This window comes from Callospermophilus lateralis, chromosome 9 (genome assembly GCF_048772815.1).
Source record: "Callospermophilus lateralis isolate mCalLat2 chromosome 9, mCalLat2.hap1, whole genome shotgun sequence".
Classification (NCBI taxonomy): domain Eukaryota; kingdom Metazoa; phylum Chordata; class Mammalia; order Rodentia; family Sciuridae; genus Callospermophilus; species Callospermophilus lateralis.
Window position 1 is genome coordinate 94,641,709 of NC_135313.1, and position 15,311 is coordinate 94,657,019.

At 58.0% G+C, this 15,311-nt stretch overlaps 2 protein-coding genes across 4 annotated transcripts in view; one reads left to right on the forward strand and one right to left on the reverse strand.

Annotated features, from left to right (window-relative positions):
* Window positions 1-15,283, forward strand: part of Lims2 (LIM zinc finger domain containing 2) — a 37,830-nt gene extending 22,547 nt beyond the window's left edge. For all 3 annotated transcript variants that reach the window (XM_076865636.2, XM_076865635.2, XM_076865634.2), the window contains exons 4-10: window positions 265-385; window positions 10,573-10,722; window positions 11,414-11,564; window positions 12,425-12,517; window positions 13,612-13,660; window positions 13,808-13,883; window positions 14,381-15,283. In XM_076865636.2, coding sequence (XP_076721751.1) covers window positions 265-385; window positions 10,573-10,722; window positions 11,414-11,564; window positions 12,425-12,517; window positions 13,612-13,660; window positions 13,808-13,883; window positions 14,381-14,528 — 788 coding nt within the window. In that variant the 3' untranslated portion in view covers window positions 14,529-15,283. The remainder of the gene's footprint in view (window positions 1-264; window positions 386-10,572; window positions 10,723-11,413; window positions 11,565-12,424; window positions 12,518-13,611; window positions 13,661-13,807; window positions 13,884-14,380) is intronic.
* On the reverse strand, window positions 3,131-4,147 carry Gpr17 (G protein-coupled receptor 17). Its single transcript, XM_076866312.2, has one exon. The coding sequence runs from the start codon at window positions 4,145-4,147 to the stop codon at window positions 3,131-3,133; it is 1,017 nt and encodes a 338-aa protein (XP_076722427.2).
* Window positions 15,284-15,311: the final 28 nt, after the last annotated feature.

The following is a 15,311-nucleotide window of genomic DNA, read 5'->3' on the forward strand; positions in this document are numbered from 1 at the left end:
CCACTGCTGCCTGGGGAGTGGGAGGTGGGTGGGTGAGGGCCCTGTGGTAGAGTGCCCACGGGCCTGGCCTGGTGGGTGGGGGGGCTCTTCCCTGCCCACCTTGCCCATCTCTGAGCATTTCCCTTCCAGCCCTCCGCAGACACCGCATTCCTGTGCTGCAGGCAGGGTTCCTTGGACCAGGCTGAGCTTGGAGGAGTGCTGATGTGGACAGGGCCTGGCAGGGGCCACGTCCTGCCCAGCAAGCAGGGACCTCTCTTCTTCCAGGCGAGTTCATCATTGGACGCGTGATCAAGGCCATGAACAGCAACTGGCACCCGGGGTGCTTCCGCTGTGAGCTGTGTGATGTGGAGCTGGCCGACCTGGGCTTTGTGAAGAATGCGGGCAGGTGAGGAGCCACAGGGGGCACAGGCTGAGCCCCAGCACCCTCCAGGCTCCCTGGCCTCTACTGATGTGGCTACCAACTCCCTTTTGTACCTCCAAGGTGGTCAGTACACCCCTAGTTTATAATGAGGAGTGAGGCTGCAGAGACAAGGGGTGAGGGGCAAAGCAGGGCCCCCCCTGGGCTTGGCACTGTTCCTCAAGGACAGCCAGCAGGCAGTGGGGACAACAGCCCTTGAGCAGGAGCCATGAGGTGACGGTGGGTGGATAAGGAGCTTTGAGTTGAGCTGACACCCCCGGGGCCTCCCCTGCATGCGGAACCCAGCTGTCTGCACCCCCAACTAAGACTCATATGACTGAAGGTCACTGGAGAGAAGTCCCCCCAATCAGGACCATACATTCACCAGCACACAGGAAGTTCCCACCTTCAAGAAGCCTTAGGATTCTCTCCACCCTTGTCTTTCTGCTCTGCCCACCTCTACATCCCTCTGTAGAGTGATGGCCTTACCTCCTTCCTCCCTAGGGACGAGTTCTGGGGTGCCCCTACCCACACCTGCGTAGCTGCAGCCCTTTCCAGCGCACCTGCCTGCTCCACCCGGGAGCCCCCACCACCCTAGTGGGCTCCCTGTGGCCACCGTGGGCACTGACAGGTCTCCCAGTGGCTCTCATGGCAACACCCCTCCTTCAGGTGGAAACGCCTCTTCTCCCCGTGAGAACCCATATTCTCATGGTTTCCCCCTCCCTCATTCTCTTCTCCTCTGGGGCTTTGTGCTTGGCCCCTCACGTCTGCCTTTGAAGACAGGCCTGAGACCCTGATGGCCTGTCTGGATAGTTAGCGGCACCACCCCAGACCTCTTCCTACCAGTACTCAGTGGTCCACATGGCTGTTCCCTGGGGGGCCCACCAGGCATCCCAAATGCAATGGGTCCCATCCTGAGTTTCCAGCTGGACCCAGTGGCCCACGCTTGTAATCCTAGTGGCTTGGGAGGCTGAGGCAGGAGGATCGTGAGTTTGAGGCCAGCCTGCACAACTCAGCAAGACCTTGTCTTAAAATAAAAAAGGGCTGGGAATGCAGTGGTGGAGTGCCCCTGGGTTCAATCCCCAGTATGAAACAAAAAGCAAACCACTGAACTCCACTGATGACCAAGTCTGCCTCTCCGTGTCCCCACATCAGAAGAGGCAGCACTGCCCCAGAGACCCCCTAGCTGTCCATCTGACTGCCACACCCTCTCCCATGTAGGTACTTGGTTTTCTGCTGCAGCACCTCCCCTGTCCTTTCCTGATATGGCCTGCAGTGATCTTGTCCATTTGCTGCTTTATGAGGAAAAACATGGCCTCACCTCATTCTTGGTGTCTGCAGGGCGGGCACAGTGCTTGGCGCTCTGCAGGTTGTCTAGGTGAGGGGCTGTAGGGCATTGACGGCACAGTGCAAGAGCTGAAGGACAGCTGTTGACCACTGGGGTCACCAGCCAGGTGTGAGCTTGGAGGGAGTCCTGTCCCCTCCTGAGCCAAGGCTTGCACAGGGCCACTGCCCCATTCACTGGTTGGGAAAATGAGAAGAGGCCAAAAGTGCTTTGAAAAGTGGCATGTGGTAGAAAAGCTGTAATGACAGGGGACAGGGTGGCAGCTGGGGTGCTGAGTAATGAAAGTCCTCGTTTGGATCCTCCTGGCTCAGGCAGGCATGGGTGGAAGGCGTGGGCCACCAGAACCTTGGCAAGGGAGCCCCGGCAGCTGCCCCAGCCTCTGCTTGGCCTTTCTTGGGTGGAAGGGAAGAGAAGTTCTGGGAAGGGCACCACGTTGAACAGACACAGTAGCCTCTGTCAGCTTAAAACTACAATTCAGTTTATGATCAGTACAAACAAGTACAAAAAAGGACATGTTAGGGGGACGTATGCAGGCTACCAAGCGAGACAGCTCAAAGCTGGGCGGGCAGAGGCTGGTTGAGTCCCCTCGGGAGGAAATGGGACTCAGGATGCCGCTGCCAGGTCTGGATTAGCAGGATACACACCGCGCTCCTTTTGCTGAGAGGCTCTAGGGATTGTCAGACCACAGGCAGGTCTCTGTGTAGTTTACAACAGGAGGGATCAGGATGAATGTGTTCTGCAAACACGTTTGCTGGGTGTCACGTGGCAACCAGTCTGAATATACTTACGGCGTTTAGCTACAATTTATAGTCCATTCCCCCCAAATTCAGAAAGGGCTCGTCTGGCAAAGGCACTGCAAAGGGAACTCCTTGTACCGTAGACACTGTCCCTACTCCCTCACTGAGATTCATGGGTGCCTCTTCTCCTGGGTCCCTTGCAGCCTTCCTTCTGGGCCTTTCTACGTGGCCTCCCTGTTGTGCATTTCTGTAAGGAGGGAGGCTGGCAAAGAAAGTGGGGGAAAGAAAGACCCTCAGTGTTCTGGAGTTGTTCCTCTAGGTCCCCTTCCTCTTTCCATGGGTAAACTCACTGGGTGTCTGGGAGCGACTAGGAAGCAGAGCCAACAGTCCCTGCAGAGGGATGGCCTCTCAATCCCCATTGATTCTTCCTTTTTAGGGGTTCTGTGGGGTTAAGACCCAGCTCCAGTCTGGGTGACCTGGAATTTCAAACCTTTGGGAGGGACGAGTAGGGACCTGGTGAAACTTCAAGTGGTTTGCTCAGGGAGATTGGAGAGTGGGCAGCCTTCTCTTTGCTGAGACCAGTGTCACCCACCCCAAGGGGACCCTCCTCCTGCAACAGTCTGTGGCCCACCCAGGGACAGAGCCTCGGGCTCACAGCTCTGACCTGGCGCTCAGCGAGCTCTCGTTGGTTTTCCCTTCAAAGCTGGGGGGCGGACCCGTGAGCCTTTTGCCGCAGAGCAAATTGCACAGGGCGTGACGGAACTTCTCAGCCACGAAGAAGTACATGACAGGGTCGAGGGCCCCATTGAGGCTGGTGAGACAGGAGGTGATACGGTTTCCCAGGGCCAGGACACGCTGGGCGGTGCAGGAGGTCCCGCCGCCCCGGTAGTGCAGCACGTAGATGGAGCGGTGGACGTGGTAGGGCACGAAGCAGATCAGGAAGATGGCCAGCACCATGGCGATCATGCGGACGGCTTTGTTCTTGAGGCGCTTCTCCACGCGGGGGCCCTGTCTCAGGCTGCGGATGATCAGCAGGTAGCAGGTGACCGTTGTGACAAACGGGAAGGTGAAGGCCACGGCGAGGGACGCCAGGGCGTGGTGGGAGGCCTTCTCTCGGTACAGCTGCAGGCAGACGACTGTGTGGTTGGTCTGGACTGTCTGCGGGCTGACCAGCAGTGGAGCCATGGCCACAGCCACTACCACCCACAGGAAGGCACAGGCTAAGTGGGCATAGAGAGGCCTGCGCAGCTTGAGGGACTTGACCGGGTGCACGATGGCCAGGAAGCGGTCAGCGCTGATGCAGGTGAGGAAGTAGATGCTGGCGTACATGTTGAGGTAGAAGAGGAAGCCGGTGAGTCGGCACGGGATTTCCCCAAATGGCCAGTGGTTCCCAGAGAAGTGATAGACGAGGCGGGTGGGCAGGACCAGCACACAGGACAAGTCGGCCACGGCCAGGTGCATCAGGAACACGTTGGCTGGGGTGCCTGACTTGTGGTCCCGGAGGAAAAGCCACAGGGCCAGGGCATTGCCAACAAAAGCCAGGATGAAATCCAGGAGGTAGAAGCAAGCAAACAGCATGTTCTCCAGGGGCGTCTCCTGCCCACATTGCTCAGTGGCCAGAGATGAGTTGTCAGTCAGACTTGGGGAGGCCACCTCGAGGCCATTCATGCTTTGGCTGGGGGCAGAGCAGGGGACAAACATGGAGTGAACAAACAAACAGGCCAGAGAGAGCCCAGGCTAGCGAAGCTTTGCCCTCCAGAAGTCACAAGTAGGACCTCTGAGGACTTCAGAACTTCCCACCCCTGAGAGGAGCATAGCTGCTCTGAGCGGAGCATTACCACCAGGACTGCTGAGAACCCCTGTGTCCATTTGGGGGTGACTAATCATCAAAGGCATTCTGAATTTTAACAAAAGGTCACAGCAAGACTGGGGCTTGACGCTTTCCCACTGAGTAGCTGTGTCCCTGCCGAAATGGCCCGGGGCCAGTGCTGGGTGGACCCAGAAATCTGCAGCTCCTCCCCACATTGTACCCTATGTTCTACTCCCTCAGGGAAGGGAGGGTGCAGTCAGCAACGCAGTGGGGAGATGTGAGCTCCGATGGCATGAGGCTCTGGAGGGCAGGGAGGCTCTGGGGGGCAGGGAAGGGCCCCGTATTTTCTGTTCTCCCTTCAGGTGGCCCTCATTACCACTGACTGGGTGGGCTGTTTCTGAGAGCTGGGTGCTTGAAGCCTGCCAATTCCTTCAGCCTCAGTCTTTCCAAGTGAACGCCACTCACCTTGAGTGCCAGAACCCCGCCCCTGACCTGCCTGATTGGACCTTCTGGGCACCTGCATAGGTGCAGAGAGTAGTGTCACTGCTTTCTGCTCCCCCTGCAGCCCCTGATCACGGTTCCCCCAGCGCCCGACCTTCCGGGGGGCTTCCTCAGGAATGCAGCAGGGGCCATGTCCTGGGAGGAAGCCAGAGGCCTACTCTGTCCACCAGCATCTGCGAGTGGACTCAGCCCACCAGTTCTGTTTTGGACATCCCACTGGGAGGAGGCCTGGATTGAGGAAGACCCTGTGCTTGGACCTCAGGCCAGCAGGATGTGTTTTCCCACCAGGTTGTTCCAACATCAAGAAGTGGGATCTTTTCAGGAGGTCAAGGGCCTAACGGCAGAGAGACTGGCTAGGATTTCCCTGGGAAGATCTGCAGCCCAGAGAGGCCTGGGAGGCTGCCTGAGGACTGTGGTCAGAGCCCTCCCTTGCTAACAAAGTGAAGCCCAGATCCTCATCGGTGCTCCCCACCCCTCCCCAACCGACAGGGAAATCTGCTCTGTCTTGATTTAGTCCACTTAAAAGATCTAAGAGAGAGAAGAAGGGGAGTCCCAAACACCTTGCTTCATTTTCCAGGACTGGGAGCTGGGGATGTGGGCAGCAGAGGGTAGATGATGGGGCCAGAGCAGCCTACAGCCTAGGGTGGGGCAGGAGACTGGACGTGGCTCGGGAGGCCAATGCTGACCCTGACTTCTCATCTCTGGTCTGTCGGAACCCAGAGCTAGGAAGGGGTTGGGAAGCCGGTTGGACCTGGACTGTGCTCTACAGTACATTTGTCACCTGGTTCCTCCAGGAGGTCAGCTCACAGGTATGGCCCCCACCCTCACCCACACGTGGCATGGTCAGGGCCTGCTTCCTCTTGTGTGTGCTGGTTCTAGGAAGTTGGCATCAGGCGCTCCATTTTACAAAGGGGGAAAAACAGGGCTTGGCGTCTGCTTTCTTGCCTGAAGTCACATAGCAGGGGGCAGTGGCCCTGGAGTTGGAAGTTGGATCAGAGAGACCTAAGGCTCCCAGGACACTACCTCTGGAGACCCACGAGGGCTCCGTGGCCAGAGCCAGGAATGTGGCTTGTCTCAGAACTCATTCTGGAGTCGTCTCTGGCTCAGGGTCTCCTTCTTGGGACCTGGCTAAAGGACTGGCCACCTAATTTGGGGGACCAATGTGAAATGACAATGTGTATTCCTTGCTTAAAAAGTTAAGAATTTTAAGACATGACAGCAGAGCATTAAACCACTCAGGGCTCCGAGTGTGTGACTACAGGGCTCACACCCCAGCGCGCTGGGTGGGCTGTGGCATCCAGTTCTGCCTTGCCTTCTGCCAGGTGGCCTTGCCTGTTGATGCTGCCCTTGGCCTGCCACCTAGGCTGGAGACTGGGGATATTCACTCTCAGTGACCGAGACTGTCTGGGTTGTTTCTGTTTTGCTGTGATTTCTCCTTCCATTTCTCTCACTCCCTTGTCCCTTAGCAATTTGAGCCTCAGCCTGGATCTACTGGGTCCTCCGGGCTCACTCTGCTCAGACAGTCACAGAGCATGTGCTACTAAGAGCAGTGTGGAGTATGGCCTGGACCTGGGGCAGTCTGGGCCCCATGGCTGCAGGTCAGATGGGCCTTGGGCCTCCGTGGAGGGGCCATACGGGCAGACACGGCTGGAGGGGGAAGCCATGGGGGCAGTACTGTGGTTGGCAGAGGTAGTTTTCTGTACATTGGTCACCAGTCCCTTCCTGGCCCAAATCTGCTCTTTCTTGTGCTAAGAAAGCCTTGTGGCTGTGGGTGCTGGCTGACTGTCACTGCGGCATGGGCCTGTGGGAAAGTCCCCTGTCCTTTATAAGCTTCCAACAGAGGGGCAAAAACACTGCATTGCAGGTCGCTGTGAGTTCAACTTTGGCCTAGCCATTATCAAGGAGACAGGGACAAGAGATGCCCCATGTTCACCAGCAGGGTGACTCCTGGACACCCTGCCTGCCCGCCCCGTCCTGCTCCTTACCTCTCACAGCTAGTCCAGGAGGAAGGGACAGGAGCTGGGGTGGCAGGTGAGCTGTGGGCGCGGGCGGTGGCGTCGGCGGTGGCCTCTGTGCAGCTGCGGGTGAACGGCTGGCTATTTAAGGAGAGGAAGGGAGCCTGCAGCCCCTCCAGCCCTGAAAGGCTACTTCATTCCTGAGGGGTCCCTTGTGGGGTGGGCTGCTCCTCCGGCTGCCTCCGCTGCAACGGGGCCGTGAATATTCCAGTGTCCCCAGCCTGTGCACCCCCCTCCCAGCTTGGCCACTGAGCGTCACAGAGGCTGAGTGTGTGACTGCCTTGGGAGCCTGGGAGTGGGTGACGGCTGGGGCTGGGTGGGGGGCTCTGACTGAAGCTGACAAGGGGACATTTCAGAAGGGGATGGTTTCCTACTAATGGGGGGGGCAGGGAGGGGCCAGCCACCATGGCAACAGGCCCGCGCTCCCAGGCCTGCGCTGGGTGGGCGGGAGGGGGTGTCCGTGAATGCAGAGGGCGGGAGGCTGAGGAGTCTTGTTGGGCGGAATGAGAGGGGATTCTTTCAGGACACTTGCTGTACGGTCCTTGTGTCCTGCCCTGTATAATTAGGCTGCGTTTGGGCATGTGGAATAAATCATGGCCTTTATGTGGAATCAAGCACAGCTGCAGGCCGCCTCATAATGGGGTGCTGTCTGTCCCGTGGGGACGCAGCTCAGCCCTGCAGGCTCAGCCCTCGCCGGTGTGGATTCTTCCTCAGCACAGAAGGGCCATCAAGAGAGCCACTGCGGCCCACTGACTTCTGGCTCCTAAGACTCCTCTATGGTTTGCTCGAGGCTGGGGCCCGAGCAATTTGGGTATTTGCCAGGATGGCCTCTCCCAAGACTGAATGAACCAAGCTCATTTCTCTCCATCTTTGCAAAAGACCTGGAGAACCAAATCAGCAATCCTGGTTTCAAAGACTTTTAAGTTGTTATTTAAAACTGCATGTGGCTGACACTTGGGGAGTGCCTACCATGTACACTATCTGAAATTTGCCTTTTTGCATAACCCTGTGCATCTGGATTATTGCCCCATTTTGTAGGCAAGGAATCTGAGGCTCAGAGAGGTGAAGTAACCCACTCAATGGCAAATGCCAGAAATTGAAAGAGCCAGGGTTTAAACCCAAGCCTGTGTCACTCCAGAAGCTATGCTTCCTGTGCGTGTTCTGTGTGGTTCTATTTTTTTTTTTTTTTTTTTTTTTTTTTTTTAGTATTGGGGAGTGAATCCAGGGGTGCTTAACCACCAAGCTACATCCCCAGCCATTTTTTGTGTTTTATTTAGAGACAGGGTCTCACTGAGTTACTTAGGGCCTTGCTAAGTTGCTGAGGTTGGCTTTGAACTTGTGATCCTCCTGCCTCAACCTCCTGAGCCACTGGGATTACAGGCGTGTGCACACAAGGCTGTGTGGTTCTCTTTTGCTGCTGTATCTTAATGCTAGAATTCTTAGGTTCCATTTGAATTCTACCTGGAAAAAAAAATTCCAAAGGTCCTCTTTGGATCTGGTGCTGGGATTTGGGTCTATCCTGAACCTGTTTCCCAGCTGGGGTGTCTACAAGAGTAGGGGGCTCCTCTGCCCTGCCTGTGAGCCAGTGGGTAAGCAGGTATCTGAGCCAGGGTAGAGGTCCCTTTCCTGTTGTGCCCTGGATGGGCTGTCTGGAAGAACTGACTCACACTGGATGAAGATGGGGGTGTGTGCTGGGTGCAGTGGAACACGCTGCCATCTTGGCAACTCAGGAGGCTGAGGCAGGAGGATTGCAAGTTCAAGACCAGCCTGGGAAACTTATTCAGTCCCTATCCCAAAATAAAAGATTAAAAGGCCTGGGGGATGTAGCTCAATGTTAAAGTGCCCCTGGGTTTAATCCCTAGTAAAACACACACACACACACACACACACACACACACACACACACAAAGAAAGAAAAGGAAAAAAGAAATGTGGGCGTTTCTGGGTCCCCCCTGACCTGCCCTTCCACTTCCTAATGCCAGGGATTGAACCCAGTGCCTCATACATGCTAGGCAAGTGCTCTTCCACTGAGCCACCCCCCGACACACACCAACAGACTTTTCATTATCCAGGTGACTCCTGATGGAGGCTTGAAGGGCGTTGACCATTGCAGTAGAATTTGGGAAGTTGAGCAAATTTCTACAGCTTTGAAATAGAGCTATTCTATATGGTGGAATGTTGTCCTCCTGCTAAGGAGTAATCTCCAAAATTGGGAGTGGGACTATGGGGAATAGAGACTGACTGTGACAGAGGCAGGGGGAGTGGGCTGGTCACAGTCGGTGGCTGAGTGGGGTGGATCAGCCCTAGGGCAGATGTGGAGGTGGTGTGGGTGGGGGCTGGGGCGTAGGTGTCTGGGTGAGGAAGGGATCCCTGGATCATGTTAATGAAGGCTGCTGCTACAGGCCACATCTGCTGCCCACTGTGGGGTGGGGAGAGCCAAGGGCCCAGGCCAGGCTTGGCCATGTTGTCACAGGGAGATGATGCCCACGGTCCTTCCCTTCTTATATTGCACAATCACTTGTTCCCTCACATATTCAATAAACTGACCTGAGCCACTGCCCCATGCTGGGCACCCAGCACCTGGTGGAGGCACAGCCAGGAGCCAGGCAGATTTTAGTTAGTGAGTGGTTCCCAGGACCTCGCTGGGACATGCCCCCTGGTAAAGTAGGACTCTGGGGCAAGTAAAGAGCAGGGAGCTGCGGGATGGAGTCCAGATCCAAACAGACATGGCGGGCTTGGGGGTCCAGGCTGGGGGCACTGAGTTGACTGCCCACTCTCACCTGGCAGGGAGGTTTTGAATGAGAGTCAATCCCTTATGTAAACTGCCACCCTGTAAAAGGAGCCGACATTGGGGTTGCCATGTGGAGGTTGGAAGGGTGAAGGGGCGTCCCCGTGGATTGGGGGCCTGGGAAGGAGGGTATGGCTGCATCAGGAGCACATTTAGATTGGGGTGGCAGGTGGGGATCAGAAACAAGGGGCGCTGGATTGCCCTCTTTGTCTATCTTTGCCTGAGGACCCTGAATCTAAATTCTTGCCTCCTTTGAGGGAGGGGAAACAGAAACCATGTTGATTTCTCACTCAGTTGAGACCACAGCTGTGGAGTAGCATCAGAAATGACTCTGAGGTCTTCACAAAAAAGACTCTGTGATGACAGTTCCTGGGTTTGGGGCCTCCGTCTGACACAGCCGCATTTGTCTTTGGAGACAGAAGGTGCCTGTACACGTTAGGACCCCTTTTTATCTGGTGGACCCCAAAGGAAAGGACGAGCCTGTTGCATGGTCCTGTGCTCCATGGCCCCTCTGCTGGGCACAGTGGGATTTTGAAGCTAACCTTCTCTGTAGCTCCTGTTGGGACATTTGAGAAATGAAACTGATTTTCCAGCGAATGTCAATTAAATGTCTGTTCTGTTCCATATACTATCCTGGGTTCAGGAAAGGTGGAAACATACCACTTTTAAAAGAAGAAACATGCTAGCCAAAGATAGAAAAACATGAACATTCTGCTGTATGCCTAGTCTTTTTCCTGAGCACAGGAGGCCACTTCTTTTAAAGGGTGCACCTGTGCCGCCCTGGGCCCTCTTTTTAAAGGGTGCACCTGTGCCCCCCTGGGCAGCTTACTTTCCTGCTTTCTGGGATGAGCCTCATTGAAGCCCCAAGGCTCTGGCTGAGGCTGCAGGCAGGGTCCTGGGCTCTCTTCTACAGGTGGCCTGGCCATCCTGGGAGCAGGAGGTATTGACCTGCCCCTAACAATACCCTCACCTCCTACAGGCACCTGTGCCGACCTTGCCACAACCGTGAGAAGGCCAAGGGCCTAGGAAAGTACATCTGTCAGCGGTGCCACCTGGTCATTGATGAGCAGCCCCTCATGTTCAGGAATGACGCCTATCACCCAGATCACTTCAGCTGCACCCACTGTGGGTAGGTGCCTGTCCTGTCCCTGGGTTGGGGGCAGGTGGACAGCCATGGCTGTCAGAGAGCAGGGGTGTTGGGACCCGCACCTAGGGCAGTGCTGAGGTAGGAGAGGTGAACCAGAGGGGCAGAGAGGGTGTCCACACCATGAGGTGAGGAGCTGCAGGAAAGAGGTAGAATAGGGACCAGGAAGTGGCCGGGGCCAGAAGCTCCTCTCTCCAGGACTCTGTTCAGGGGGTAATTGAGACTTGGGGGGGCGAAAGTGGGGGGTTGGCCCCTGGACTGCAGAGACATGGCTGAGACGGAGCAGAGAGGTAGGGGTAGAGAGTGAGGCTGGTGCTGGTGTGGGAGAGGGACGAGGAGTCATTCCCTCAAAGTCTCTTCTGGTCCCTTCCGTGCCTGTCCCAGACACCCAGTCTGCTTTGGAGGAGGAGGGAGGTCTGAGAACAGACCTGCCTCTCAAAGGGCTGATGGGGCAGAACACAGGGACCCTTCTGCCAGGCTTGTGGGGGAATTCTGTGCTCCAGGGCCTGTCTGGGGCTCATACAGGAAGTCTCCAAAAAAAACCCCCAAAGATCAGAGAGTTTCGGCTCAGCCTGAGTGGGGCCTTTCAGGGCACAGAGCCTTTGGGCTAGAGAGGCTGGAGTGACCCTGCCAAAGGTCAGGGGTGACACCTGGAGGAGTCTGTGCTGTCTTCCAGGAAGGAGCTGACTGCCGAGGCCCGGGAGCTGAAGGGTGAGCTCTACTGCCTACCTTGCCATGACAAGATGGGGGTCCCCATCTGCGGGGCCTGCCGCCGGCCCATTGAGGGCCGTGTGGTCAACGCGCTGGGCAAGCAGTGGCACGTGGAGGTGAGACTGGCAGGAGCACGAGGCTTCAGGTTGAGGGGTGCCCCCATTCACAGCCCCCTTCACATCCCAGCCCATGTCGTGCACCGACTCCCGGAGAGGCCCAGCCTCTGGGAGCTGCCCCTCTTGTCCATGGCCAGGGACTGCTGCTGTCCATAGGCGCCGGAGACCTGAGCCCACAGGTCTTGATCAGGCAGCCACGTCCACCTTCCCTCTTCCACCTCCTGCATTTCAGAGGATTCCAGAGTTGGCCAGAGGCACCCCGAGGGGTTATGGTGAGCAAAATCAGCCGTGTGCAGTCTCAAGGAGACGTGGCACTGGTAGGCTGCCCAGGTGTGCACACCGGGGTCACCTGGAGCTCTCGCCTCTGGGCCGAGGGCTTTAGTGTTCTTATAGACACACTTGGAAAGGAGGTTTGTGTTCCCCGGTGGCCTGGCCATCTCTGTGTCCAGAAACTATGTATTGGGTGGCCTCTTTGAGAAGGTCCTATGAGAGACTGTGGGCCATGCTGCCCTGACCCAGGCCCTGGCCTGTGCCCCTGGGGGAGGTGCATCCTCACCTATGAAATGGCTACAAACTGCCTCTCAGTGACCCTGTGTCTGTGGAGGACACCCCAGAGGCACCCTGCGGAGAGCGGGGCAGCTCCCACCCGTGAGAGGCCACCACACCGCAGCACCTTGCCAGCTCCTGGCTTCTTGGGCTGAGGTTGCCCGGGGAACCCCAGGCTGGGAGAGGACGGTGACGAGGGATGTCACCGTGTTCAAGGAGGACCAAGGAGTCGCCCGCCCCTCTGCCCTTCCCTCTGCCTCCTGGGGTCACTGCTCTAGCCCTGACACCTCCCCAGCCACCCTCTCTCCTCCCAGCACTTTGTCTGTGCCAAGTGTGAGAAGCCATTCCTGGGCCACCGGCACTATGAGAAGAAGGGCCTGGCCTACTGCGAGACCCACTACAACCAGGTAGGCGGCCGGGCGAGCCCGCAGCACACGGGTCTGGGTGGACGGCTGGGGGTCGCAGGGGGTCCGGGTGGACAGCTGGGGGTTGCAGGGGGTCTGGGTGGACAGCTGGGGGTTGCAGGGGGTCTGGGTGGACAGCTGGGGGTCTCAGGGGATCTGGGTGGATGGCTGGGGGTCGCAGGGGGTCCAGGTGGACAGCTGGGGGTCGCAGGGGGTCTGGGTGGACAGCTGGGGGTCGCAGGGGGTCTGGGTGGATGGCTGGGGGTCGCAGGGGGTCTGGGTGGATGGCTGGGGGTCTCAGTGGGTCTGGGTGGACGGCTGGGGGTTGCAAGGGGTCTGGGTGGATGGCTGGGGGTCATAAGGTGTCTAGGTGGATGGCTGGGGGTTGCAGGGGGTCTGGGTGGATGGCTGGGGGTCTCAGGGGATCTGGGTAGACGGCTGGGGGTCTCAGGGGTTCTGGATGGATGGGGGTCACAGGGGGTCTGGGTGGACGGCTGGGGGTTGCAGGGGGTCTGGGTAGATGGCTGGGGGTCTCAGGGGATCTGGATGGCTGGATGGGGGTCACAGGGGGTCTGGGTGGACGGCTGGGGGTCTCAGGGGCCTGAGGGAGGAGAGGCTGTGGGCTGTTGTGTGAGCAGGAGAGGCTGTGGGCAGTGCCCTGGGAGCCCGCGGAGGGGCTGAGGCCAGGCCTGAATCCCAGCTTAGGGACTTGAGACAGGCAGCTTTCTCCGCTCGATGTCCTCATTTGAAAACTGTGCCCTCGTGGCCGGTACCTGTTGTGAGGACCCAGCCAGATAACAGTGTGCCGTACCAGGCACATGGGGTGACAGCCAGCCTCCTCTTCCTTAGCCACTGCTCTGGTGAATAGGTGGAGGTGGCCCACAGCCCTCCGGGTCACCAGCAGGAGCGACAGCACTCTTGGGGAGCAATGCCTTAACTTTGTTCCTTCCAAGGGATGGATGTAGTGGGCCCCATGCCCCACCCCAGCCTGAGGCTGTGCCTGGTGGGAAGGCTTTAGGGGATGCCTGAGAGTGGCCACATTGGGGGGCCTCAGGCTGGGGTCTGCAGCCCGCACTGATACCCTGCTCTGTCCACAGCTCTTTGGGGACGTCTGCTACAACTGCAGCCATGTGATCGAGGGTGATGGTGAGGCCCCTCTGACCCCGAGTCCCTCCCACCCCCCACCCTGCTCTCCCTCCAGGCGGTGGGTTCTGCAGCTGCTGGCCCAGCTGGCTCTGGCTTTTCACAGCTGGGCCTGCAGCTGACCTGCTAAGCCCCCTTCTGCCCTCACAGTGGTGTCTGCCCTCAACAAGGCCTGGTGTGTGAACTGCTTCTCCTGCTCCACCTGCCACAGCAAGCTCACCCTGAAGTGAGTCAGCCCACTGCCTCCCACCTGCAGGGGCGTGTGGTGGGGGCTCTCTGGAGGTCCTTTCCTTTTCTTATCCAGCCTTCCCTGCACACTGTGGTGGTCAGGCCCCGGGATGTTCCGGGCAGCCCAGGCAGATGGGGACAGGTCCCGGAACTCCAGGGTATGGTGAGGGAGGGAGTAACACATCCACAAAGACTCTGAACTCTTGGGAGAGTAGGCATTCTAGCTCAGGGGACAGCATATGAAAGTCAAATGTGTCAGGGAAGCCTGGATGGGGCTGTGAGGAGTCCAGTGATTTGGAGCCCAGGCTTCCATGGGAAGTAGGCAGCCATAGAGGGTTTTGGAGGGTCCGAAAAATCTGAGAAGCCTCCAGGAGAGAAGGAGGTCCCATCTCCTTATCCCCATGTGCCCTGTGGCCAGAAGCAGGCCCTTGCTGCCTCTGGCTCATTATCTGGGTTCAGAGTCAGTGGGGCATGGATTGCTGACTTCATCCCCAGGAACAAGTTTGTGGAGTTCGACATGAAGCCCGTGTGTAAGAAATGCTACGAGAAGTTCCCGCTGGAGCTGAAGAAGCGGCTGAAGAAGCTCTCAGATTTGACCTCCCGCAAGGCCCAGCCCAAGTCCGTGGATGTTAACTCTGCCTAAAGGGTCCCTGGTTGCCTGGCCTCCAAGCCTTGCATCCAGCTCTACCCACTGCCTGGGCACAGCCTGGCCTTAGCATGAAGTCAGCTACCCAAGGGGTTCTCCTGGCCGCCCCCCACTTCTCCGCTCTTTCCTTCTCTCAGCCCTGTGCCCTGCCTTCTGCCCTCTCCCCACTCACCAGGGCCTCCCTTCCCATCCCGTCTGTGTGCTCCAGCACCTCCCCCCTTGGCCATCCCTCTCCTTCCTCTTCTGTGCCGAGGCCTGATCCGCACCTGACAGCCGCTTCCACCTGTGCCCCTGACCTGTCCTGCTCTGCAGGGGTCTTCTTGGCACTCACTCTGCTATGGAGCCTCAGCCCGAGTGGCACGTGGAGCACCCACGGCCATCAGGTCCAGGCAGGTGGAGGCTTCTGGGGCTGGGGACACCACTCTTCAATCCCACAGTCACTCACTCAATCACGAAGGGTCCCTCTGTTCATCCTGGGCCATGCCCACCCACAAACCGGCTGGAGGGACGTGGCTCCACCCTCCCCTACTCCAGGACCCTCTCTGACATCTTGTCTCGGCCGCCCTCCTCAAGCTGTGGTTCCCCTCTCCTCAAACCCAGGATCTATGCTGAGCCTCTGGGCATGGCCTGGGGCCAGGAGGTGGTGGAGTGAGGGGCGGCTCTCTCCCACTTCCAGGGCGGACCCATCCTCCGTGGCCAGCCTAGACCTGGCCGTGGGGCTCACCTTTGCACAATGAAGGCTTATTCACGTGCCCACCGTGGCCTGTGTGGTTTGTGGCG

What these genes read in the sequence shown, in the direction of transcription:
- Gpr17 (XM_076866312.2), bottom strand. Translation starts at nt 4,147, where the DNA reads ATGAATGGCCTCGAGGTGGCCTCCCCAAGTCTGACTGACAACTCATCT.